This window comes from Pleurodeles waltl, chromosome 4_2 (assembly GCF_031143425.1).
Source record: "Pleurodeles waltl isolate 20211129_DDA chromosome 4_2, aPleWal1.hap1.20221129, whole genome shotgun sequence".
Taxonomy (NCBI): Eukaryota; Metazoa; Chordata; class Amphibia; order Caudata; family Salamandridae; genus Pleurodeles; species Pleurodeles waltl.
The window spans coordinates 899,754,577-899,780,181 of record NC_090443.1 but is presented as its reverse complement, the minus strand read 5'-3'; the positions used below and the strand labels follow the sequence as shown (position 1 = coordinate 899,780,181).

General features: G+C 43.2%; 1 protein-coding gene across 2 annotated transcripts in view; it reads right to left on the bottom strand.

Moving 5' to 3' along the window:
• The window catches only part of FAF1 (Fas associated factor 1), a 1,413,415-nt gene that overhangs the window by 528,772 nt on the left and 859,038 nt on the right, over positions 1-25,605 (bottom strand). For both annotated transcript variants that reach the window (XM_069232690.1, XM_069232691.1), the window contains exon 13: positions 1,686-1,840. In XM_069232690.1, coding sequence (XP_069088791.1) covers positions 1,686-1,840 — 155 coding nt within the window. The remainder of the gene's footprint in view (positions 1-1,685; positions 1,841-25,605) is intronic.

Below are 25,605 nucleotides of genomic sequence, written 5' to 3'. Positions count from 1 at the left end.
ACAGTCCGACTGAAAAGTAATCATTCCGACTATTAACAAGTTCAATGTCATTTTAAAATGAGTCAGACGAAAGCAATACTAAGCTTGCACGCAAGCAATCGTCACGTTAGCAGTAAATCATAGCATGACGTGCCCTGCATCAAACTTATTTTCTAGCTTGGCTTCGATATGGAGGCTGTACAATTACTGCTGTGGTTTCTGCTGTGTCATAATAGCCGATAGCCACAAGCTCACTTAAAAAAATGATAAAGCTCAATTCTTGTCAGCCTCACAATGACCCGGTCTCTGAAAGCCATTCATACAACCTCGGGGTATCCCTTGCAATCTTAAAGCGCTGCTCGAACATGCATATCAAAGGGAAAATGTTGTGAACAACAGGGGTACATTGCAGCCTGTGTATCGAAAAGAAAGGGTGAAAGAAGGCGACTAAATCAATTAGCGTACGCTAGAACTAAGCCATTGCACACCCAACTGGACTTCCCTGCCGTTCAAATTTTTTTGACATTCTGTGAAAAAACAACATTTATATTCAGAACAAAAGAGATGCTTTGTTCTCTCTTTCTTATTACCATATGTTCTGCTAGAATTGTTACTTGGATAGCCAATATCACATTTCTGATATTCCAAGCTTCTAGTTGAATAGGGCACATGAACAAACAGTTAATGTTTGTTGTTGTTTGATGCTTGTTTCTAGGATACGAAACCTAACTGCTTTTACATACGAAATCTGTGTAATTAGAAAGAGTCTGTATTTATCACAAACAGTAATTTTTATACAATTAACTCACATCCTCGATCTTAAGTGCAGAACTGAAGTGCAATAATTCAAAGTCCATCTATGAACACCTTAAAATATTAAATACAGGTCACTACAGGAATATATTTGCTATGAGATTTTTTTCATTCATAACGGGGCTTTATGGAAACAGTACCTAGTACAGCAAAAATGGACCTGGTGAGGATACTGAAATACCTGATTACCTTAAAAGATGGCTTTTTTTTTCTCTTGATGTAAAATTATGTTTGCCCCATTTTTTGCTTTTGATTTTGATTTTAGACACTGATAATGGCTTGTGGCTTTCCATATACAATAGCAGCCAATTTTTAAAATGTTGGTTTAGTGAAAAACGTATTTTTTTCTCCAAATAAACATTACTGACGATCCTATGGCTCATCTTAATTAATAGAGCATGACCGAAGCGATCAATCAATCAATCAGGGTATTTGTTAAAGCGCACTACTCACCCGTCAGGGTCTCAAGGCGCTGAGGAGGGGAGGGGAGAAGGAGGTGGGGGAGGTGCTGCTACTGCTCAATCAATCAATCAGGGGATTTGTAAAGCATACACCATTATAAAAGTCTGTGCTAAATTAGGGAATTCAGAAATGACAAAATCCTGTAGACAGAATTGTAAAGTGCATCTTAAATCAACGGAAAGAACTTTACCAAGGTATCTAAAGATTAAATGTTTTACTTAAGGAATGTGATACTGCAGTATGTAACCTCTAGTCACAAAAAAACAAACAAAAAAACAAAAACTTATGGCAATTTGCACAACGGCGTTGTGCTTAAAAAAACAAAATCAGGTAGAAAAAAACGTATTTAAGACCTAAGAAATTGTTCCATGATATACTAGCTTTGACCATATAATTGGAGCAGCAGTTTTCAAAGTGTCTGACCATGTTACCTTGCTCTGTTTGATTCTTTCGTCATGTCCCATGCCCAGGTAATAAAGTTCTGGCTCAGATAAGAGACTACTGACTCGGCACAAAGCATTTGTGAGCAGAAGACGTTGGCTAAAACACTTTCATCGTGGTGGAGATAGATGGCAAGCAGCTTTCTCTGAAAGTGAGAAGCACATTTTTCGGTTAAATTAAACGCTTGATAACATGATATTATCAATTGATTTTAAAATGTTGACATTTTTTGTCATCGAACGTTCCATCCCTTAGCATACAGTCTAACAATTCATCTTACAGCACCCCTATTCTCTTGCATGTCTGTTGGGGACAGAATACCATGGACTCGAATGATTGTATGGACCATAAAGGCACTTACCAAGAAAACACCCTTAAATATCCCTCTCTTTTTTATGCTAACACATATTCAAAATAACATTTCCTTACACACTATCATTCTGTAGTTTGTCCAAGTACTTTGAGTCCACTTTTTATTTAAATATACAACTTTACACATTTTGATTGAGAGCCTGACTAAACAATATTATGTTTTTGCACCTGTTTTAAATTGAGAACAAAGTAGCATATCAACACTCTCAGAATTTATTAATGTAATAAATACATAAAAGCAAAACATCCATAAAATTACAGAATAGTGTTGCTGCAGAGCATTACTAGCTACAGTATCTTACCTAGGACATATTTAGAGAGAAGCCATGAAACATAATTCACTAGCTAAAGCTAGGAGGCTGTAACATACTCTTAACAAAATTAACAAACACAAGTTTGCAATATAGTATCAAAAATTCTACTAAATTACATAGCATACACAATTCCTGGATACATTGTCAAACTATGTGTAATTGTAGTAGTAATACATTTATGGCACAGATATAATAAAGTATCAAGTACAAACATAAAACCATAAAATCAGCATGAATACTAAAATAAGAAATTACAACCATGGATTTAAAATCAAACTATCCAACATGGCGATATGCAAGATCTAAACATTTTACAAGCGTCCCAATAAATTTAATATCATTAGCAGAAAAACAGTATCTAATTAGTTCATGAATTGTTCTACACATTGCTTTTATAAAACCAAGCTTAAAGTATTTTTTCCTTGCAGGTAGTAAAAATGGACACAAACACACAAAACACGTTTTTTTCCATGATCCATAAAATTGGGCCATCAGTATGTAGAGAAGGTAGAAGCTGAAATACTTAAGCTTAAAAACTGGATGTAAAGTGCCAGAGAGATATCCCTGAGCTACATTCAGGTAGGGATCATAGATGTAACCTCAGTGTTTGTAAACCTGTAAATGGGCTAAATCTATCTGTCACGAAGTGACTCATGGCTTGCTTTCCGAGACCTTTCCAAGACAAATGCAGTAATTTTGAAAGGACCAGTAGGGGAGGTAAGTTATTTTGACTAAGAGCCTTACTGCCACTTCGAATGCTCAGATTTAAACTAGAATCGGCTAGTAATTGCAGTTCATTATATATAACGTTTTAATGAGTCTTCGGTAGTGTTAATACAGTCACATAATTTATAGCTCCTCCCTTCTGTTTTAGGGCGAAAGAGATTAAAGCAAACTCCAACCTAATCTTACAGTGAAGGATTGAAGTGTGAAGGCCAAGTAATGGCCTAGTTTTGTTAATGTAAAGCATATCCAACTCAGCAATTGTTTTGTCATTAAAAACCATGGGAGCATACAGAGAAGTTGGAATAAGCATACTATTAAGTGCTATAACTGATGTAGAAATTGCCTGACCGCCATAAGTCTTAAAATGTTTTTTTCAGCAATCTTGCATTTAGCTGGGCTTTTGTTTATTTATTGGCTAGGCGATCTGCCCACATAAAATTCTTGTCAATTTTTATGCCCAAATAGTTATAATGTATCACTTATTGTAAGGGATTACCATCAAGTGTAAGATCCAGAAAAAAATCTTTTGCATTTAAAGGACACTATTTTAGTTTTATCACAATTAATATGTAGCTCATTTAATTTATTAAACTTGCAGAGCCTCATCAGTTAGATTTGAGTGCTTCTGTGGTTAATAAAAAAAAGAACAATATATGAAGAAAGAATAACAATCGTGTTGACACACCCCGGTTTGAGGCCATTCACAGTGATAAAACTCCCCCTGCAAGCTTTATTTGTATCCAGGTGTTATCGAGTAATGCTACCATAAAATATAACAAGGTTTGCTCAATGTCACAGTTGGCTTAATAATCCCACAATTTGTCCCTATTAATTTAAAGCCTGCGAGTAGCCAATATAAAATATATATAATGACACCTTTCTTTTCACCCTCTTGTTCAATAGCAATTTAAAAGTTAGGATATTGTCATTTCTAGAGCAGCCTGGTCAGAAACCAGTTTGACCAGTTTGATTAATAGGGATAAGCTTGTTTTCGAATGCCCAGTCATGTACTTTGGATAATAATAAAAAAAAAAAGCAAAAAGCTTCCCTTCCAGGTTTAGTACGGTAATAGGACGATCATTCTTCGGTTCCTCCTTCTGACCTTTTTTTTTTTTTTTTTTTTTTTAAATAATTTGGGTGGTTTAATGTGCCTTTCCACAATGGAGGAATTTGGGCCGAATGTAATACAAAGTTAAAACAGTCTATTTAAAACCAGGAGTGGCTCGCATAGCTGTAGCTGGGCAGGGTGTGGGCATGGGAAAAAAATATTTAAATAATAATTCAAAAACAACTTACCTCTGCTCCCAAGTCGCTCCTCTCCCGTTGCTACTGCAGGCACAGGCTCCCAAGCCTGCGCCAATCCTGATTGTGCTCAGCATCAGGATTGGTTGGGAGGGCCCAGCCAGGGCACACAGGCAGACTGCGAGCCTGTGCAGGTTCTCTCCAGCCCTGCAACCGGTAAGTTTTGGTTGCGGGGAGTGGGTGGGTGTGCGCCTGAGCTGCGCCTGTTTAAAACTACTGCCTAGAGTTCCAGGTCGGCTTTTAATATATCAATGGGAATTACATTGGGCTCTGCGACCTTAGATGAGTGTAAAATTATTATTTTTGGCTTGTAGTCACTTTCTTGCCCGGACATAATTTCATAGCTCTTACAAATAGAAAAAACAGAAAAAAGTAATAGTGTATAATCAATCATACTTTGTGCCAGATATGATGTAAACATAGACCGAGCAAGTTGGTCATTGATGAGTCGGCCGTTAATTGCCCGAAAACCCAAGCAGAACAGGAATGTACACGTATACAGATTCTTAGGCCATTTATGGATCCACTAATTGTAAACAATTGGTAATGAAATGCCAAAAAAGGATCTGGTAATTCTTCAAGCATCATCTTTTTCACTTAATTGAACAGTATATTGTTATTGAAATCACCTGTGACCAGCGTTTTGCCAGTTGGAAAAAGGTCTAGAAGGTCTTCAATTTCATGAAAACTGCTAGAATCTTTTCATTTATCCTTTATTAAAGTTGGCAGAAAACATACATTCAATACCAGTATCTGATTTTGGCTTTTATGGCCCAGTATGACAGGTAAAGCCAGAGCTAGGTTTTCAGACTAAAGTGTTTAGTGGTAGGCCATTTTCAATCAGGGTCATCAGTTCTCCAGCCAGTCTACCCATCTTGCTGAGAGACACACTAATTTCATATGCGTTATAGTCTGGCATGGTAACTGAATTGGTGTCACAAGACACTAATAAAGGGGTGAGAGGAAGAATGATTTGCCCGACCTCCCAATCTATTGATCAACACCACACAAAGGACAAGAAATCAAAGTAGAAACCCTACCCTAACAGAGTGGGCTCCACCACACTTCAGACATAGCATGGTTGTTACAAAGAAAAAAGAAAACTGCTCTCACCCACTAATCGTGGCATGCTTCATCATAGGGCTATGCTAACACATTCCCATGCTGTCCAATGTAAGGAATGGAGCAAAAGGGAAACAAAAACACAAAAGACATACAGGAGATCAATCATACAGGACACCACTCAGAATTACTAAAACTATCTCATGTGAATCCAATGGCAACTGAATTGGTGTGCCAGGTTTCATGTAAACAAATTACATGGTATTTTGATTAAAATAAAGTAAGACTAGACCCTGTAGAAGCTAGGTGGGGATTAATAGGAATTGAAATAAGTATTTTCCAATCTGCTCTCTCGTTTTTCTTTGATAGAATTGTCGGCAGTATTGAATATGATGACAAGGAGGGTCCTTGTAAACTCAATTTTCCGTGTTGGATCCCAAACAAACCACACACCTATTAAATTTGTTGTATCTATGGTTTGCAACTCTGGAAACTGAGATAATATATTTAATATATTCTGTCCGTTTAGAATGTCATAAGGGCCCTGGAATACACAATCAGGAGTGCTCGCGATATCATCCGTCATTAAATCTTGGTTGCTTATTCTTGGTCTCAAGGCCTTTGAAGAGCTGCCTATATTTCGTGAGATGATGGATACAACTGCATTAGAATTATGTAACAGAAAGTGATGGGTGCAATCACAGGGCTGCATAGAAGGTGATGACAGGATGGATTAATTTGAATTCTTTGTGAGTTATTTTTATCAGAATAGAAAAACCATCAGCAATTGTTTTTGCCAAGTTTGGTAAGTTAAAGTTTATGGAGCCATTGAGGCAAATAGACTCTGATGGTTTAAGTAAATGTGGTACATCTCCTGTATCTCTGCTAGAACTGACATCCGTATATTTATCCAGGCAAGTAGGCTTTGAGGTGGTTACATTGACTGATTCTACACGGTCAGCGGTATCCCTGGAAGGAGGTTCATCTTTTCAGAGTTCAGCCATAGTACCATTCCTTAAAGCTGGAGGTGAGTCTGTTGAAATATCATTGAAGGAGATAGGCAAGGCCCAGGGTCTTCAAGATTGTTATTTGCACTCCTGGATTGAAGACTCGAGGAAGCTGTTCCCTTATTATGATTATCTTTTCTAAATATTGGAAAGAGGTTTACTAGTTTCTTGGAGTGGTTATCTGGTCTGGAGTCATTCCGCATGGCCTTTTTGTTTAATCTTTTTAACTTTTTTTAGATGTTGCTTACTGACGTACAGCTGAAGTTCCGCTTCTGCTGTGGTTGTTTGTGACACACATGTGTTATCAGTTGTTACAATGCCTGCTGGAAGAGTCATGCCCTCAACACTTATTAAAAGGATCCAACCTTTCATCTCAATTAGAGGGCATAGTATGGCTTCTTCAATTGGTGACCTTCCTGGTGCTCCTGACTGATTAGCACCAGAGGATGAAACATCAATATTGCCATTAGTTGGGATGCCGATTATCGGTGAAGACAAGCATCCTGACCTCAAAGCCATAATATGAGAGGATTCCACAATATTTGACTTCCCAAAAGCTCTTGGTTGGTTAATATCAGAGAATTACAAGCCAGTGGTGGTGGTAGTAGTTGGGGAGCTAATTGTTAGTACAGACAATGCACCTTGAAGAGAATACTTTCGTAAGAGATACTTTCATCGGCAGTAGCTGCAAAAGGTCAACTAAGTCGTCAAACCTTGCCAAATTACTTAGATATGAGACCACAGTTTGTAAAGATGTGGCAGCCTTTTGTAGGACTTAATGAATGGGATTACGTATATTGAGTTCTTTTTTAATCTCTCGTAAAACAAATGATTGCTCTGTCAGGTCATCAGATTGCTGTCTCATAATTTCAGCCATTTTGGCAATTGTTAATGTAATTGCCACCATGGCCTACACAGCTGGATACAACAGTGGTGTGGAAGAGTCAACAGGAGCAGAACTATAGCAGTGATGAAATTGTGGACTAGAATACAATTCTGAAAAAATGGGACCATTTAAGTCAGGAAGCCCCTGCAATAAGGCTGTATTGTCCACGGAGTTTGCAAAGTGAGTTGTATGACTGTCTTTTAGGTGCCACCGGATCTAAAGTAGTTGTCATGTTGCTCTCTGGTTCATACACAGAGTCTAATCCATTTACAGAACCTGTTTCTGACTAATTATATATGAGGCGGCAATGGCTGGATGGTTACTGATTAAGGCCACTGTTGTTACTGGATTAATAGGAGGGCAGAGATAAGACTAAATAATAAGACCTGAGGCCAACCTTCTGGAATACAGATTGAGTTTACTAAGGGGTCTGGTTGATCAGTGTCGCAGATCCAGTTAATGGTCTGCCTGGCTCTCACAGAATTTGATAAGTGGAAGGCTTCAGGTTAAAAAACAGACCTTGATATATAACTGCTTATTCTTTTTTGATGCAGTCGGTTGTGATGACTCATGGGGCAGGTACAGAGGATAAATTGAAAGTTGGGCCGCCGCGGTGAGATGGATGCCATCAACATGAGGGGTAGTAGCGGCATTTGTAACTTCCTCTGTTAGCAGTTTGCCATTGGTGGTGTTAACAATGCTATCAGAACTCAAAAGCCAAGGGCGCCTTGTGTAATTGTATGATTCAGGTGAGGTTTTGAGGCAAATCTATTGTTCTAAGCACTAGATAAAACCTGCAAACAGTGCTTGCAGCCAAAAGAGGCTTATATGGCTAAATAAAAGTCAACATTTGGCTTCAAGTCTAGAGACAAGCAAGGTCATTACTAACATTTCTTTGGTCAAATTAATTTTACCATTTGGTATAAAACATAAGACTAGAATAAATTCACACACCTATCCCAATGATGATAGAATCAAGCTGAGGAGAAACATAAATAAGACATTTTTAACATTTAATGGGGCCTTAATACAATTACCGTTCATTCATTTCAAATAAGGTTAATGTCGCCCATGGAATAAACAAGAAATTCCTGCTGAAAATTACCAATTGTTGTTGCTATGATGGGGGTCTGGGCATACAAGTCTCACTTAAACTGTCACAATGGAGAATACAAAAAATTAATGGATGAAATGCTTGAATTAAATTTCAGCCAGGGCTAATTTGCATTTGGCTGGGTCTAAACAGAGGTGGATTGGTGAACAATAAATGATGGAATAGAGTGAAGACACAAGTAATTACAGGTGGCTGAGATTAATTCAAGGAAAGCAACAAGGGTTTTCCTATGCTACAAAGGGACCATGTACCATGGAATCTTTTTAACAACAAGGAACCTCACAAAATGCTGTGCTGCAGCCTTTCAGTTTACATTGCTCTCTGAGGATCATTCCAACCGCCATCAAATGCATCACTGTTGCTTGTAAACATCAAAATGGATTCCCGAGTTGCCACAGTCACAAGCAGAGCACTTGTCCCACATTCTACTGCACAGGTGTAAAGCACACACACTTTTGAAATCCACATCCCACATGGATTGAGTAGAGGATCTTGTTGCAGGATAGGTGACTTTAAAATATAGGAGATGGCAACAAGCAACTCTCCCATCCAGGTGACCGATAAAAAGGTCTACTTGTCTCTATTATCTGCTACTTCCACAACCTTCCAGTTCTTTGCAGCCCGTTGAGACCAGGTTCCAATAAACAATTACTCCAAGCTCCTATTTAACAGGTACGGGATGTTCCCAAGACTTTATATAGGCTGCTACCACAATCACTGGTAAGTGAGCGTGCTAGACCTGCTGGACCAATGTAAGGGCTATCACGATCAATGTCAAAAATATTCTCAGTATAGGCTTTCACCCTTGACCTCCCATGGAATAAAGGTAGTCCAGTGATGATGGGGTGAATTTAGCTGTTTGTGAGCTGATTGTGCTGCACGATGCACTACATTTTTACAGGCTTGGGTGACCGTCAAATGAGAACTGTGCTGTGGGAGGTGGTTGAGGGGAGTCTTGTTTCCCAGTTCAGGGCTTTTCTTGCCTTTCCCTGAATAAAGGTAGTTTGATGCTGCAGCACACAGAAAAAGTGGCAAGTGTTGTCTGGGTGGCATGCAGAGGGTGAGAAACACAGCACAATGTCACTTCCTGCTCCCATTGCCATGGTATTGGCTGCAGAGTCTGCACTGAAATCTGCACATCATGTGAAGATACGAACAAGACATTTATAAAAAACAAAATCTGTCAACCCAGAACAAACCAGTCAACACGGATACTCCTTTTTCCTCTGTAGTGATGATAATCTATTGGTTTTATTTGCAGCCCATATTTTACTGAACTAATATAACATTAGACACTTTCTAATTTGGAAGTATTCTCATAGCAAATAAGTTCTAGATAATACTGTGGCAAGTGAACAAATTACTTACCGCTGGTAGTACTGTTTCTAGTGGATACTCTGAGGATTCCTTACCTTGGAATATTCCCATGTGTCAGACTGGATGCAGAAAATTCTTCCAGTAATGCTCCCACGTGTCAGTAGGTAGCACCTTAAGGCGCTTTAGTAATTTCATACCACCCTAGAAGTTATGGAGCAGAGCCACATATAAGAACCACCCTTGCATAGTGACATCATAGCCATGTTTAGCACCCTTTCTTCATCCACACACTCAGACGTGGATCGTAGAATAAATTGTGCTGATTTCTAGTTTGGGACTTTTTTAAATGGTAAAAAGGGGGCAGTGAGGAATCTGTGATTAGTTAGAGTAGTCACCAGAAATGGCATTACTTAAGTAACTTGTTTTGCTCAAGGAACACTTCTAAGCCCAGTTTCCTCACCTTTAGAGTCGATCCAACAGCAGTACCTTAAAAAGGTGGGGAGGATTCAGACCAAACAGTTCTACAGAACGGAGTTTAAAAAGTGACCTTCTTGCCAGGCCTTGCTTTCAAGACAGTAGTGTTTCGTCAATGTACATGCTGATGCCCATGTCGCATCCTGGCAGATGTCTAGAACAGACACCCATTGTGCCAAAGTCACTATAGGAGGCTGGGCCTCTATGTAGTGTGAAAGTTAGGCACACTGTGCAGGGGGTCCAGGCAACCACACATTGGTTCACAGAGGTAAAGACTAGATCACCTAATGTTCTAATTTTCATGGTAACCTGGTCGAGCAGTTGGGCCAATCTTGGAGAAGTGCAAAGCATTTCTTGTATTCACAGTATCAATCATGCAACACAAACATTCGAAGGAATAACGCAAGGCCAATTTATAAAAACACTTCAGATTTTTATATACTTTTTAAGACCAAGAATATCAAAATTAGTTAAGTACTTTTAGAGATATGAATTTGTGAATTATAAAGAAAATAGTCTTTCTGTACTTAAGTAGGCACCATAGGAATCAATGGAAAGTCACCTTTAAAAATACATATAAAATCATACAGTTGAGTTACCAAGTTCTCCTTCTGCAGGATGGCCGGTGAGGTGGGCACACTGTGCCAGCTGGAGAAGTTCGGGTGGCTCCCAGTTCTGGCGGGAGCAGCTGGGAAAAGTCTCTGGAGCTGGTGCAGGGCCACTACAGGGAACCACTTGGAAAAGCACTGCACAGGTAAGTTTAGAGTTCCTTGGGGTCCCCTTGCAGTGTTGAGGACACAAGGGGTGAGGGACCCTTAAGGCATAGCAGGTTCTTCGCTGCAGGGCACAGGGCGGCCGGGTGCACAGCGAGTTGGTGATCCAGGAGCTGTGCGCAAAATGCCCTTTCGATATGGAGGTAAGTCTCATGCAGGACAACGGGGTGTTCTGGCGGGAGGTCTGGGATGATCCTGAAGTCCCTCGACTGGGGCTTCCTTCTTGTCCTCTTTCAGCTCTGGTCGAGCTGGCTTTCTTGGTGCCCAGCATCAGCTGACCAGTACCCATAGGTATTGGTATGGTACGGCCACTGGAGGGCAAAGTGCCACCAAACTTGGCACATTTGCAGGGTTTGTCCTTGTTGTCATCGGTGTGTCGTCAGGTCCAGCTGAGACTTCCGGTTCAAGAGTTAGCGGCCAGTCAGTGAAGTGACCCTCACTGGATTGCTGCTTCTTTGGTTGTTGCAGAGTAGTACCTCCACTCTGGAGGAAGTTCTTGGACGATCGGCGAAGCCTGGAGGTCCTCTGGGTTTCTTGAGGTCAGTCCAGTTGTCCAGCAGCTCCTCAGCGGTGATTGTCAGGTCCTGGGTGCAGCAGGCAGGGTTTGGCTTCTTTTCTTTGTGCAGCAGTTCCACAGTTCTCTTGCCTTGGATCTTCTTTGTGCTGGTATCCTTTGCGTCCTTCAAATCTGATTTCTTGGTCTAAGGATGCCCACTAAATACTGACTTTAGTGGGCGTTTTAGGGGCCATCTGGTGGTGTCCAATGGTACACTTACTTATGGGTGGCTACTTCCACTATAGTGACCTCTTCCTGTGGGGAGGGTCACTTCCCTAAACCTGATTGGCTATTTTCCTTCCATCTAAGATGGAGGAAAATGAAATGGAGTGTCCACCTCGCAGACAACACCTTAGGGGTGGTGCATGCCAGGTGGGGCCACTCCTCCTATCCTCTGTGTGGGTTCTTACCTTTGCTCCCGCCAAAAGTAGGGTTTTGCTAAGGGGCTGACCATCTGCTGCTAGCAGCAGGCCTGGGGGTCAAATTTCAAATGCTGTAAGCCCTTTGAAGCTCACCGCCAGGGTAGTGCACATTTCTAAAGGGAGGGGGTGTTAGCTCCTCCACCCAGGAAGGGCATTGTTTTACAAACCAAAGAGACAGGGCTCTACCCCAAGGTTTGTATATTGGTTGTATGGAGGTGGCAGGCTGGATAGAACCAGTCAGCAACCATGCCAGGGCAGTTAACGTTTGCAAGGGCCACCTCTATGTTGACTCCCTGGGCACATTTAGGGATAAATCCAATACTGGTACCAGTTTGGATTTAGCATTCTGAGTTGTTTGCTACCAAACAACCCAGGGTTCAGAGTGGCCACCATGTAGGTGGGAAACTCGTGTTGACCAGCGTCCAGCACATGCATTAAATAGTTGCCCTGTTCACTCACTATGTCCCAGGTTTTGGCAAGGACACAGTGGGGGCATATTGCTCATGCAGCTATGCCCTCACATATAATATGGAGCACCCTTCCTTCAGACTTTAAGGCCAGTCAGAGGGGTGTCTTACCCATAGTAAATGCAGTGTATGGTGGACAGGGCACACAGGAAGTGTGCCATGTTCGGTTCGCATTTTAGGTTTTCACCAGGACACTCAGCCTGCAATGGCAGTGCCCTAGAGGATGGCACAATCAGTGCTGCTGCCCTCAGGGGCCTACCCAGAGTATCCCATGCCCTGGGCACCTAGGTACCCATACTAGGGACTTATAGTGGTAGTGAAATGCATCATAAAAGTTTTAGGGAAAGATCTCTGGACCAGGGAACCTGGTTTGCAGTGGCCCTGTGCACTACACCTTCTAGGCTACATCAGACAAAAAGTGGGGGCTAACCATGTCAAAAAGAGGCCTTTTCTCACAGCCGCTGTAGTGGTCTTAGACCTGGTGGACCTGGTTGTTGCCCAGTGATTTTAAGTCCGAGAACTAGCTACCTTGACAGGAGCCTCTTTTACACAGCATTTCCTTTCAATGCTCCCAGAGAACCTACAAAGAGGTGATTAGTCAGGGATGGTCTTTATGACATCAATGTAAATACTCAAAGCACGCTTGAACTCAAGTCTATGAAGCCTCACCTCCTCTTTCGAGAAGCGAGGTGGAAAAAAATACTAGAATACTTATCGACTGGCCAAGGAGGCATTGAGTCATGATCTTTGGTAGGAAGGCAGTCTTGGTCCTTAGTGTTATTTTTATCAGAAAGAGAGATGGTGTAAGTCAGGTAGAATGAAAGCACCTGTAGTTCCCTCATGTGATGTGCTGATTTAATTGCAAATGAGGAAGACGTTTGTTAATGTTTAGAGTCGTGAATGTCAGCTGTGAATCTGCTCGAAGGGGTGCACACGAGAAAAGTCAAAACCAAGTTCAGGTTCCACTAAGGCAGAACAAACAGTCCGGGGGGGAGGGATGCGTTTTAAACCTTTTATAATAAGCATCACATGCATCAACTTAAAAATGGTTGGTCAGCTAAACAAAGAAAGCCAAAAAGGCCAACAAATATCCTTTTACCGTGCACACTGCGAGGCCTAACTTTTCTAGCAAAGAATACTGCACAAAATAACATTTGGCTTGTAATCGGTTTTCAAACATCAGCAAATGACAAATTTTTCCCTGCATCGATCATCTTTGTGGAAGGGTGTCTTGATTAATGGATGACCAACCACCTCAGACACCAGGTTAAACATTCAGTTGCCACAGCTCTGTCTCAACACATGGGCGTGTAGACTTTGGACATTCAGATGTAGGACCCTGAGCTGCTGCTCAGACAGTATGTCCAACTGAAGTGTAAACCTGATCGAGGACAAATAATCAGGACCACCAACTCTAGGCCTCACACTCTTTTGGCCAAATATGGAGTGATGAGAATGTCTTGGGTCCAGTCTGTCATGGTCCTGTTTAGAGCCTGAGGCTGGAGAGGTAGCAGTGGAAAGGCATTCAGAAGTCTAACAAGTGCCTTGAAGGAAAGCAACAGAACTATTGACACTGCATGTTTGACGATGGTGGATAGAAGTAACCAGGATGTCACCATTGATTGAAGAATCCTTGCACCACATCGGGAGGGAGATGTTATTCGTGGCCTGCTAGACAATGCTTGCTAACTTTGTCCGCTCTGACATTCAGGGGCCCTGGTAGGTGGTCAGTGACCAGGGAGATATTCTGCTGGTCCAGTCAGCTCGAGAGGGAAAGCACCACCGGGCACAGGATCCTGGACCCCACTTCGTCCTGCCTGCTGCAGTGCCACATGGGGTTGTGTTAAAACCTGCATCCACTACCCTTTGGACAGATCAATCACACAAAGCTGTAGATAAGTGATATGGAAAGACATTTTCGGATTAGTTCTTCTGTTCAGACAACATCTTAGATGTTGAACTACCTGGGATAAGCCCTGATGTTCCAGCTACGTTCAGAGGCTAAGAGGCTCTTGACAAAGGGTCCACAACCCCATTCTTCCCTGCTTATTGCAGTACCACTTGGCAGTGATGTTGTCCGTGAACACCTGCACCATCTTTCCCTTGAAAGAGGGAAGAAATGCTTTCACACAGAGCTCCAACAGGTTGATTTGGAGTCCGGACTCCACCAGAGACAAGATGCCTCTGTTCTCTATCGCTCCCAGATGGCCACCCCATCCCAGGAGTGACCCATCAGTCACTACTGTCAGCTCTGGTTGGGAGAGAAAGTTCAGCCTCTGATCCAATCACGGTTCGTTAGCAACCACTGCAGATCTTGTGCAGTTCCCTCCGTGATCTGGACATTGTCGGAGAGATTCCCCTGCTGCTGCACGCACTGGAACTCCAGGTCCCACTGCAGAGCCTGCAAATGCCATCTGGCATGTGTCACCAGTAGGATGCAGGAGGTCACTAGGCTCAGCAACCTCAGAGTCATTCTTACCGAATAACAGGCTAGAGTCTGAAACATTAGTATCATAGCCTGACTATCCTGGACTCACCGCTCAGGAGGATAAGCCTGTAACTGTCCAGAACAGCTCAGATGAAAGGGAGGCACTGAGAAGCAGTCAGGTGTGACTTTGTCACGTTTATAGTGAACTCCAGTGAATGCAGGAAGTCTGCCATTGTCTGGAGGTGGGAGATGACAGCCTGAGGCGAGCACTTTGGTTAACACTTGAGGGGCGCTGGTAAGGCCAAAGGGTGAACTGAAAGTGCTAATGGCCTACCAAAACCAAAACCACAAGTAACATCTATGGGCAAGCAGGGCGGGAATATGGAAATAAGCGTCCTGCAACTCCAGCGCTACCATCCAATCTCTTGGGTCCAGGGCAAGTCAAATCTGAGCCAGCGTGAGCATCTTGAACTTCTCCTTCTTGAGGAAGATATTGAGGGATTCAAGGTCTAGGATATGGCGGCGATCAGAAAGTAGAGGGAACAGCAACCACAACCTACTTCTGGCACAGGGACTCTCTATATGGCTCCCTTGGCCAAGAGAGCTGTAACGTCGTCGCAGAGAAGGTATAAGTGAGGCTCCGTCATCCAGCCGTAGGATGGTGGCATGGATGGTGGGGTAGTCTCGAAGGAGAGGGAGTAGCCCCTTCGGACTATTTGCAAAACCTACCTCTCTGATGTGATGGATTGCCAGTGGAGCAGGTGATGGCAGATTCTGCCTCCGACTGGCACCTGATGAGGAGTCAGACTAAAAAGGCTTAGAGACTGCTGCTTTGGGGACAGGCCAGACTACTGGCTCCCTGAACCACAAGATCGGTGGATCCCAAGCCCTTGGCCACGTAAAGTCTGAGTAACATGTGCAGCATGGTGACTGGCCGGGAATGAACACGTTTGGAGGCCCCTTCCGTAGCCACAAAGGATGCAAAAGGCAGACTGAGTAGGATGAGGGGGCCCCCGCGAGGTCCAAGGACCTAGCTGTAGCACGAGAATCCTTGAAGTGCAGAGTATGCCTTGTCTTCAAAGAGACGGGTACCAAAGGGCATGTCCATCAAAGTAGCCTGGATATCTCCTGAAAAGCAAGACTTCCTCAGCCAGGCATGGCACCTTAGGGCCACTGTTGACGAAACCGATCTGCCTAGCAAGTCAGTATGTCCAGTCCACAATGGATGGTGAACTTTGGTGCATCCTTCCCATCGGCAACTGCTTGAGAGAGTACAGCCCAGGCCTCCTCCAGGACCTGTGTTAACACTTGAACCACTGTATTCCACAGTGTAGGGGAAAAGGCCCAAAAGGCATGCAGTGTTTACAGACCGCAATGCAAGGCTGGAGAAAGAAAACATCTTCTTCCCAAGTGCGTCCAACCTTTTGGATCCGCTTTCCAGGGGTGTAGAAGGGAACGCGCTCTGGCAAGTAGAGGCTTGGATAACATAGCTCTCAGGGGTGGGGTGTTGAGTCCGAAAGCTTGGGACCCTTGGAGCCAGGCAATGGGGGCAGGCAATTGTCCTGTTCACAGGAGCCCCTGTGCTGTGGTTGGACAGGTAGCCAATAGGACGTCTGTGAGGTAGCATAGGTTCTGAGCAGGAAGCTCCAGGATGAAGAACCTCTGTCAGAAGGTTAGTCCTGACGGCCACTGAAGGTAACCCAAGTTACAAGACCTCAGCTGCCCTTCCAACCACCATGGAATAGGAATTCAAAAGTATGAGCAATAAGTAAGTGTATGTAAGCTGTCTGAATCAACCAGATCTAGATGGTAATACAACAAACATGACTATACACATGAGGCAGAATAATTGATTCAATAAGATCACGGGGCAGGGTAGGACCATATATCCCCAAAAAATCTCTACAGCCCTAAACCTATTCAGGAGGTGCGATTGTTGGCCAACATAATTATGTAATAATAAAGTTAATGCAGCTGATTATGGAAATTTGACTCTTATATGTTAATAGCAAATAATGATGAGGTTAGCAAAACAAATGTTCTTTGGGCGATGTGCCAGCGTCCGTGCAAAAACCCGGAAGAGATTGCCCACGAGGATGAAATAGCTGCATTGGTGTCCCTTCCGGAAATATGCAGGTGCTGGGGGGCAAAAAAGGTGGAAATTCTGGTCAGGTCTTTCAAGAAGTAAGTGACTTTTCTTTACTTTAAAAGAAACCCTCCCTCTGAGGAAGGATTTTTCAGTGATCTTATAAAGGCAGCAACCTGACCAGCACTTATCTGGCTCTTTAGAATTTCTTCACTGTAAAGCTGACCTTCCCCAGCATTCTATGAATTGAGTTTCAGCAGTATAAAAAGTATGTTTGCATATTATGTATGTCGCAGAGACTTTGGCATTCATTATCACGACTGCAGATAATGATAAAGGTAAGTACTATATGACAACAATACACAAGCCTGACACCTAGAAAAAGACCATAACCTCACCTCCTATGGCAATTCATCACCCTGTATCATTATGCATGAGAGTTTGTTATGCATGATTTTCCACACTTTCAATAACGCAGCGGTGGAATTCAAAGGAGTAAGAGCATTGTAGAAAATAGAAATTAATTTGTTATCAGGATAAAATGGGGCACAATAAATTTAAGAGCTGCCTCACCTTTCAGGGTCATAAGCATTTTAATAAAGGGAGAGAGCTCTTATTACTGTGCCACTCTAATCTCTCTTTTTCATAAGGGAAGGGGAACCTAACTGATTTTATGAAAGGATCTTCACACACTAGTACCACTGGTGGCATACTTCATCCTCAGGTCCTTGCCCAGTACCCCTATTGTGTTTGAGTGGGGTCAACGGTGTGGATTGGAGAAACTATTTTCTAGAGGGTGCAACGAGATCTAGATTAAAATTGCCTGTTGGCTTCCCTCAATTATTGTACACTTCTTAATTCAGGGTACCTTTGGCAAGGTTAAAAACAATACAGCAGTAGTTCTTAACCTGTGATCCGAGGACCCTTGGAAGGACGAGGAGGCCTAATCAGGTGGTCTGCAAGGGTGTTACAAAATAATAATTATTAAAATTAATAAACTACATACACATAAAGAAACAAAAATGAGAAAACAAACTTTTTCTATATTAGATTGTAAATTAAACTATTTCAATATCTGAACATTTATTTGGTGTATACTGTTTTGTCCTATTTTTGTGTATCGTTTTGAAGAAATTGCTTAGGCCAGGAGCCCCAAGCTTCCAAGGACGACACAGTGGAGTTCGACATGGCCTTCACTCCAAGGGAGATTCCTTCTTGCTTCGTGGTGCAGACTGGAGACTTGCCACCCTCAGAGGATGCACCACCAGGGAAATGTTGCAGTTGCAGGAAGGAGCCGGAGAAACAATGTTGCAGAGCAAAGTCGTCGATGGAGCTGCAAATTGTAGGTTCCTGTGAAGTCCAGTTGCGGTTCCGATGGCCAGAAGTCGAAGTAAACGCTGCAAAGGAGTCCTGCTGGAATCGTGCACGTCGAATCTGAAGACCAGGAGGGAGACCCTAAATAGCTCTGGAAGGGGGACTGGTCACCTAGCAAGGTGACCACCTGTCACGAGGGGGCTGTGATGTCACTTGTCTGACCTGGCCACTCACATGCTCCCAGAGGCCTCTGCCCACCTTGAATTCAAGATGGCAGAACCAAGTGGCCACCTGGAGGTGCTCTGGGCACCACCCCAGGGGTGGTGATGGACTTTCCATTGTCCAGTTGTCCAAATGTGCCCTTCAAAGCATATCAGTAACTTGAGGAGGCTACCCCTCCCAAGTCATGTAACACCTATTTCCAATGGGGAGAGGGTGTTGCCTCCCTCTCCCAAAGGAAATCCTTTGTTCTGCCTTCCTGGGCTTGAGCTGCTCGAGCAGCAGGAGGGCAGAAACCAGTCTGTAGGATGGCAGCAGCGTAGGCTGCCCAGGAAAACCATGCAAACTAGTAGGAGCAAACCCGGGGGTCCTCTAAGGAGCCCCCAGAGTGCATGGAATCATACAACAAATACTGGCAACAGTACTGGGGTATGATTCTGACATGTTTGATACTAAACATGTCCAAGTTCGGAGTTACCATTATGTAGCTGGACATAGGTAGTGACCTATGTCCAGTACATGGGTAAAATGGCTTCCTCGCACTCCCGAAGTCCAGGAAGGTGGAGCTGGAGTTCATGGGTGCACCTCTGCTCATACAGGGGTGCCCTCACACACAGGTACCTGCACCCTGCCCTCTGGGCCAGGAGGGCCTGCCATAGGGGTGACTTACAGTGACCTGGTGCAGGGACCTGTAGTGAATAGGGTGCATGCACCCTTTCACGCAGGCTGCAATGGCAGGCCTGCAGACACACTTTGCATGGACTCCCATGGGTGGCATAATGCAGCCCATGGGGAACCCCTGGTGCCTAAATGCCCTGGGTACCTAGGTACCATATACTAAGGACTTATAAGGGGGTACCAGTATGCCAATTGTGGGGTGAAGAAAGTTAGGGACAACCAAATCCAGGGAGAGAGAGCACAGTTACTGGGGTCCTGGTTAGCAGGATCCCAGTAAACACAGTCAAAACATACTGACATCAGGCAAAAAGTGGGGGTAACCATGCCAAAATGAGGGTACTTTCATACACTCCCTCCACCGCAGCCACAGTAAGGAGAGAAAGCATGCCAGTATCTGGAGAAGTGTCCAGTTCACTGGCCTAACCGAGATTCTCACACCAGTCTATGGTCTCATAAGGCTGATACTCGTCAGGGCCAGGGGACCTACCCATAGGAATAGGGCTCAATCTCCAACCTGGAAGGCATGGCCATGTCTCCAGTCAGTGCCGGAATAAGAGTCGCCCTTCTGGCTCCATACTGGAGTCGGGCGTCAGAACGGGGGCGGCCCTGGGAACATCAACGTCAGGACCAGTACAAGGATAGGTCGACATGGCACGACCGGCATAAGTCCAGATCCTGGGGGCCCAACAAGCACTGAAGCCAGAAGTGCAGAACCAGAAGGGGCCCCTCCCAAACCCTCAGAGCCTGAAGGAGCGCCAGAGGGAACATCCCACCCAAATATGAGGTGCATGGCCTCACAGAACTCTCCAAATTTGTCTGGGACTGCTCCAGCTCCCAAAAACTCAGTAAGGCATGGAGATGGCCCAGGCACTGGTCAACCACAGAGCCAGTCCTCGATGAGTGATGCTCGTTCATCTCGTCAGCAGACAGGTGAAGTGAAGTTGAAGATTTCTTCAAAAACTTATTTTTGTGGCTGGTCTTACCCGAGTGACCCGATCGCTTTGAGTGTGACAAAGAACTAGGGATCCGCAACCACTCCCAGGACATTCCTCTTACCAGGGATCTTGCTTGTTATGATGTCACACGTCGAGCTGGCGGGAGCTTGAGAGATCGCTACCTAAAGGCTTTCCGGTTCATAGTGTGGCAATCGGCACAGGTCTCCGGATCGTGGTCGTGCTCGAGGCACCAGAGACATACAAGGTGCGGGTCCGTCACCGACATCAAATGGTGACAGGCGCTGCAGGGCTTGAAGCTGGCTTCCTTGAGGACATTCCTGCCACACGAGGAAAAAACGCAAAAAGACATTGACAAAAAGAAAAAGAAAAAGTTAGGCAAAAAATGACTAGAGGCAGGTCTTCTCCAGATCTGCGCTGACTGACGCAGAAAGAAAAGAACTGATGTCAGTGTGCCTGGGTAGCACCTATATAGGCACCACAAACATCACTTCCGGTGCGGATGATGCCTTGCGGAGCCGAACACCACCGCCTACTGATGCGCAGGGGTATTGCTCACAAAATAAATTTCTGCATTCAGTCGGGGGTCTGGGGATTATTCCAAGGTAATTACTATACAGCTAGAAGTCTATCAGATTGAACTGACTTATAGTAATGTCAGATTTGTTGAAATCGTGAACAGAATAAAGTTCTATTTCGAACACTTACTGACTATTGTAATCAAATTATTGATTTAATTGAGAAGTGATAAATTCTGTATATTTAATTAGATTTGACTTTCTTTTCCTTTTTTTCAAAACACTTTCTAAGGAGTAAAATTACAGTAGGGGGGCAGTAATAGTCCACTTCCCACAAACTACCAATTCTCCACCAGAATCAGATCCTCAGAAGCTTTAGGAATGGAACAAGAGCAAAATAGTTAATAAACATTGCAAAACAATATAAAGATAACTTTCAAGGACTCCCAAGCCTTTAAAGGAACCCAAATCAGTAGAAACAAACAGACAGATATCATGAATTGACAACATTACACCTCAACAGGACGCCTTTTTCATAAAAGCTCTGTTGCATCCCCAGGAGACAGGTTCTGGAGGTCTGAAACATGCCACGCAGCCCGCCATCCCAATCACATTCTCAAGACACCAACAATTTGAGGTACCTACACCTGGGCAGCGTGATTCAACCATGTTTGGCATTCACTGTCATCCATATGTGTGAATTTGAAATTTTCCAAATGATAGTCAACCTTCAAAACCGATGGGTGCTATCACTGGATTGTCAACCAAGCCTTTATTTATCATTAGGAACACCCTCTTTCTCTTCAGGGTTTCAAGGCAGAGATCATTATTATTTTTTAACTATTTGGAGAGCGCAACCTGTACCTGGAAAAGCGCAGTGACAATCAGATAACTGACCAAGAATATGGATTTCTAAACTCTATCAAGACAGGTTTTCAGTGCTTTTCTGAAAGCATAAAGATCACTGATAGCACCAAATGCAGATGGCAAACGGCTTGACAAACTGGCAGCCTGCACAGAGCAGGCTTGTCTTCCTGCTCAGGTCTTCTTGAATTTAGGGACGTTAGAGAGGTTGGCATTAGCTGACCGCCGAGTTCTATGAAGGATTTAATCTTTTAATTTATTCTGGGGAATGTGTGGTCCAGGTTAGAAAAAAACTCTGCGAACAATGCAGAGACTCTTTAAAATGAACTCTCATAACGACAGGGAGCCAGTACAAAGAGTCCAAGGTGACTGAGGTCAAGGAATAGCATAAGAGAGAAAGTGATAATTTTGCTGTGGCTGACTAAATACAATACATATGGTGGATGAGATGGCCGGGGCACTCAAAAGTAATGTGTTGCAATAGTGTAGTCTGCCAAAATATCCCACTGTACTACATAAAGGTGAGCAAAACAAGGCTGCAGCAGTAAGAATTTGCATAGTGTCCACATTAGAGCTAAACAAGTGGACTAGAGTCTGTTGATATCACTCAACAGCGAAAGAGCATTGTCCATATTCAATCCAAGATTCCAGACTGAAATATCAACCACCAGGACAGAGTTGTTCTCAGGAGGCCAAAAGTTAATAGGAAGTAGGAGCATGGGATTATCTGTGGAGCAACACATCTTTGGTTTTGTCACTATTGAATTTCAAGGAGTTTGCACCGAGCCAATGCGAAATGTTGCACATATATACATGGAAAGATGATATTGGTGACTGGGTTGTGTAATCCAGTGTGAAGATTAGCAAAGAGTTACTTGCATAAGGCAAACTTCCTAGCACTAAGAATACTTGATGACCATTGTCTGCCATTCCAAGATTGTTTAATACTGTGACCAGGGTTTTATCAGTGCCATGTGAGGGGCAGAAGCCAATTTGTGCCTCATTTAGCAGAGAGTGTTCTTCCAACTCAAAAAGCCTTTTATTCACATATTTTTCAAGACTTTTTCTAGAGAAAGGCAAAAGGGAAAATGGCTTGTAGTTGCTAAGAGCTGATTGATCTGCAGTAGCTTTCTTCAAAAAGAGGAAGCACTTTGGTCTTTTTCTAGTCCAGGAGCACAGTTGCCACCTTCAAGGAATGACTGCAGATAGCTACAAAGGGAGAGGCAAAGTAGTCTCACAGTATCTTCCACACCCTGGGTTTAACAGGGCAAGCAGGGAGCCAGGCGAAATGGAGTTAGCAATGTTAAGGAACTCTGCTTCTCATTACTGACTCAGATCATAAAGGTTGCCTGAGAACTGTTTATGATTGAGGGAGTAAAGCCCTGATCCATTGCAGAAGTGGAAGCATTTGATGGAGGAGACAGATTTAGAGTGAAAGTCAATAAGATGTTTTTAACTTTGTTCTCAAAGAAAACAGCAAGCTTACTGCATAACAATACATGTGCAGGGTGAATTAGACAGAGCAAGTGCAACAGAAAGTATTGTCTTTGTTGTATCAGAAGCTTCTAGAATTTTTTTTGCAAGGAACTCTGCTTTAGATGGTTGGATATGCTTTTCATACTTCAAGGCCAACTTAAGTTTATACTTAAATTCCATCAAGTAATTGAAATGCCATGATTTTTCAGTTTTTTTTTTTTTACATTCTTGTTTAGCAGGCTTACTCGCATCATAGAACCAAGGATCAGAGGAACACTAGCAAGGGTCTTTGTTTTTCAGTGGCAAGGCTGTATCTATTGTCTTGGTTAACCAGGACCAGTATTTGTCAAACTCCTCAGCAACCGTACTGCCCGAATATGCAGGAGATGGGGATACCAAAACATTTACAAGAGCATCTGTGCATAACATGAACCATGAGTGCCTTAAACAGGCTGGGTTATTTTTATTGTTTGGACCCTTAAAAAAAAAAAAGTGCAAGTGTCCGAATAGTCAAGACAATAAGCAAACGATCTGCCCAGGCTTGAGGTAACACATCTGTCACCAAAATCAAATGTTCTACATGTTTATGCGAGAGACCTTTGACTGACTGCTGGAGGCCCAAAGAAGCAGGGAGGTCACTAAGTTCAAGGTAGAGGAGGTGTTCAAAGCAACAGCCAAGATATTAAAGTCACGTAAGAAGATAAAAGCCTTGTGAGATATAACGAGTGTGCCATGATGTCTGCAAGGTCTTGTGAGAAGTCCACGAATATGCCCTGAGGGCCTTATCAAACTAGACCTATGATGGAGTAGGTGGAAACGCCGAGTGTAAAGCCAAGGAGTTTCACCCAATTAAATTGGTGCAATTTAATGCTTTTAGGCTTAAAATGGGTCGAAAGACAATCGTGAGACCTCCCCCTTATGATGTGGGAGGAAGATGTAAAATGTTGTAACCATCTGGACAGACGTCACCCAGGTCGAGTACAGTTTCAGTACTGGCCCAGGTTTCTGTAAGAAATAGTGAATCCAGTCCAACTGTGAGCAATGTAAGATTTATTTTGTCTGCATGTTTTACATGTGAGCAGGCGTTTATAGGGCTGCATCTTAAAAAACTAGTTGGTGGGGGTGTAGAAAGTGTATCCGTGTCTATTAAGTTTGCCAGATCAGTTGATCTGGCCAAATTCCCAAAGACAGAGCAACTAAGGCAGTTATCAAAATAAAGAGGGCCTAAATACTTGAATCCAACTACTAGAAGCTGCTTCCTAAAATACATAAATCTACTTACTTGAGGATTGCCATGCCCACCAGCCTCCTCATCAGAAAGACAGCATGGCTGGCACTGTGCGGCGACAGGTGCAGACAGGCTTGCCTTTGGTGCACCACCAGCACGACCGAGCAGCAGGGTATCAAAGTAGGTCGGCATTTACAATGTCTAGAATGCTGGCAATATGGTGTCCCAAATCTGTGCAGTTTTGGAGCTATGAAAATTGAGTCAAGCTGATGTGTACACCATGCCAGCCCGACCTGAGCAGTAGCAGTAACAGAGTAAATCACAAGATTGGGAGAGAAAAGTAAACTGAGCCTCTTAAAGGAAGCATCTTTCTTTCCAACATCACTGCACACCACCAGACACCTCAAGTCAAGCAACTTCAGTATAACACTTACTGTACAAGGTCCTTGTACTCACACCAGGACCTCCCATAAGAATGGAGCAAACCTACAGACAGACCAACCCTCTCCACTGACCAATCACATAGGGGCACCTCTAACAGCCCCTCCAGGAGGATAGATTCAATGAGATCCTGTATACATAGACTCATACTCCTCCGAAACGGAGAGTCTTAAGTTGTGCATCTTTCCTCGCAATGTTACTCACTACACAACTAAGGTCATCTCAGTTCTATCTTGTTGCGACATCGGAATGCCAGTTCACCACTCTGCTGCTATCACAGCTTGCACCAAAGACTTTACAGTTCTAGAAAGTTTCTTCATACTTGAGTCAATGGCCTTCACTGACTGACCTATGGCCTCAGATTGTTTCTTTATATGTTTACATAAACGACACCTTGTTATACTCAGCCATTTCCCCAAAGACGTCTCCTCTTCAGGAACCTTTTGTTTTTTTTCCTTCTTGAATGAGGGAATAGGCACTTTGAAAAATTAACCAACATTCCCCTTTGATTTCTTGCCAGCAACAACAGCAGCTACAATATTAAAGTAAACCTAAATGCAATTACCTAGGCAATTCTCGACTGGGGATTCTCAAGTGAAGTGGTTTCGAGCAAAGCAGATGCTGGTGGACCACTAAGGTTCATAAATTGCATGCCTAGTGTCTGTGCAAGGTACTGAATCCTCCTAACCCCCCACCACACCTCTATAACCTCTGGAATCCGTGGCGCTCATAGCTTTTCAAAAGTTACTGAACTAACTAGCTGAACATGATTAGAATAGTAGTAGCGTTACTTATTTTCATGTCAAGGTAAACAAGTTGTGTCCATAGCTCCTGATCTAATTTTTTACTTTCTATATATGCTAGTAGCCCCAATGTGACCTTTGACCCACCAACCATTTTCTTGACCCTAATC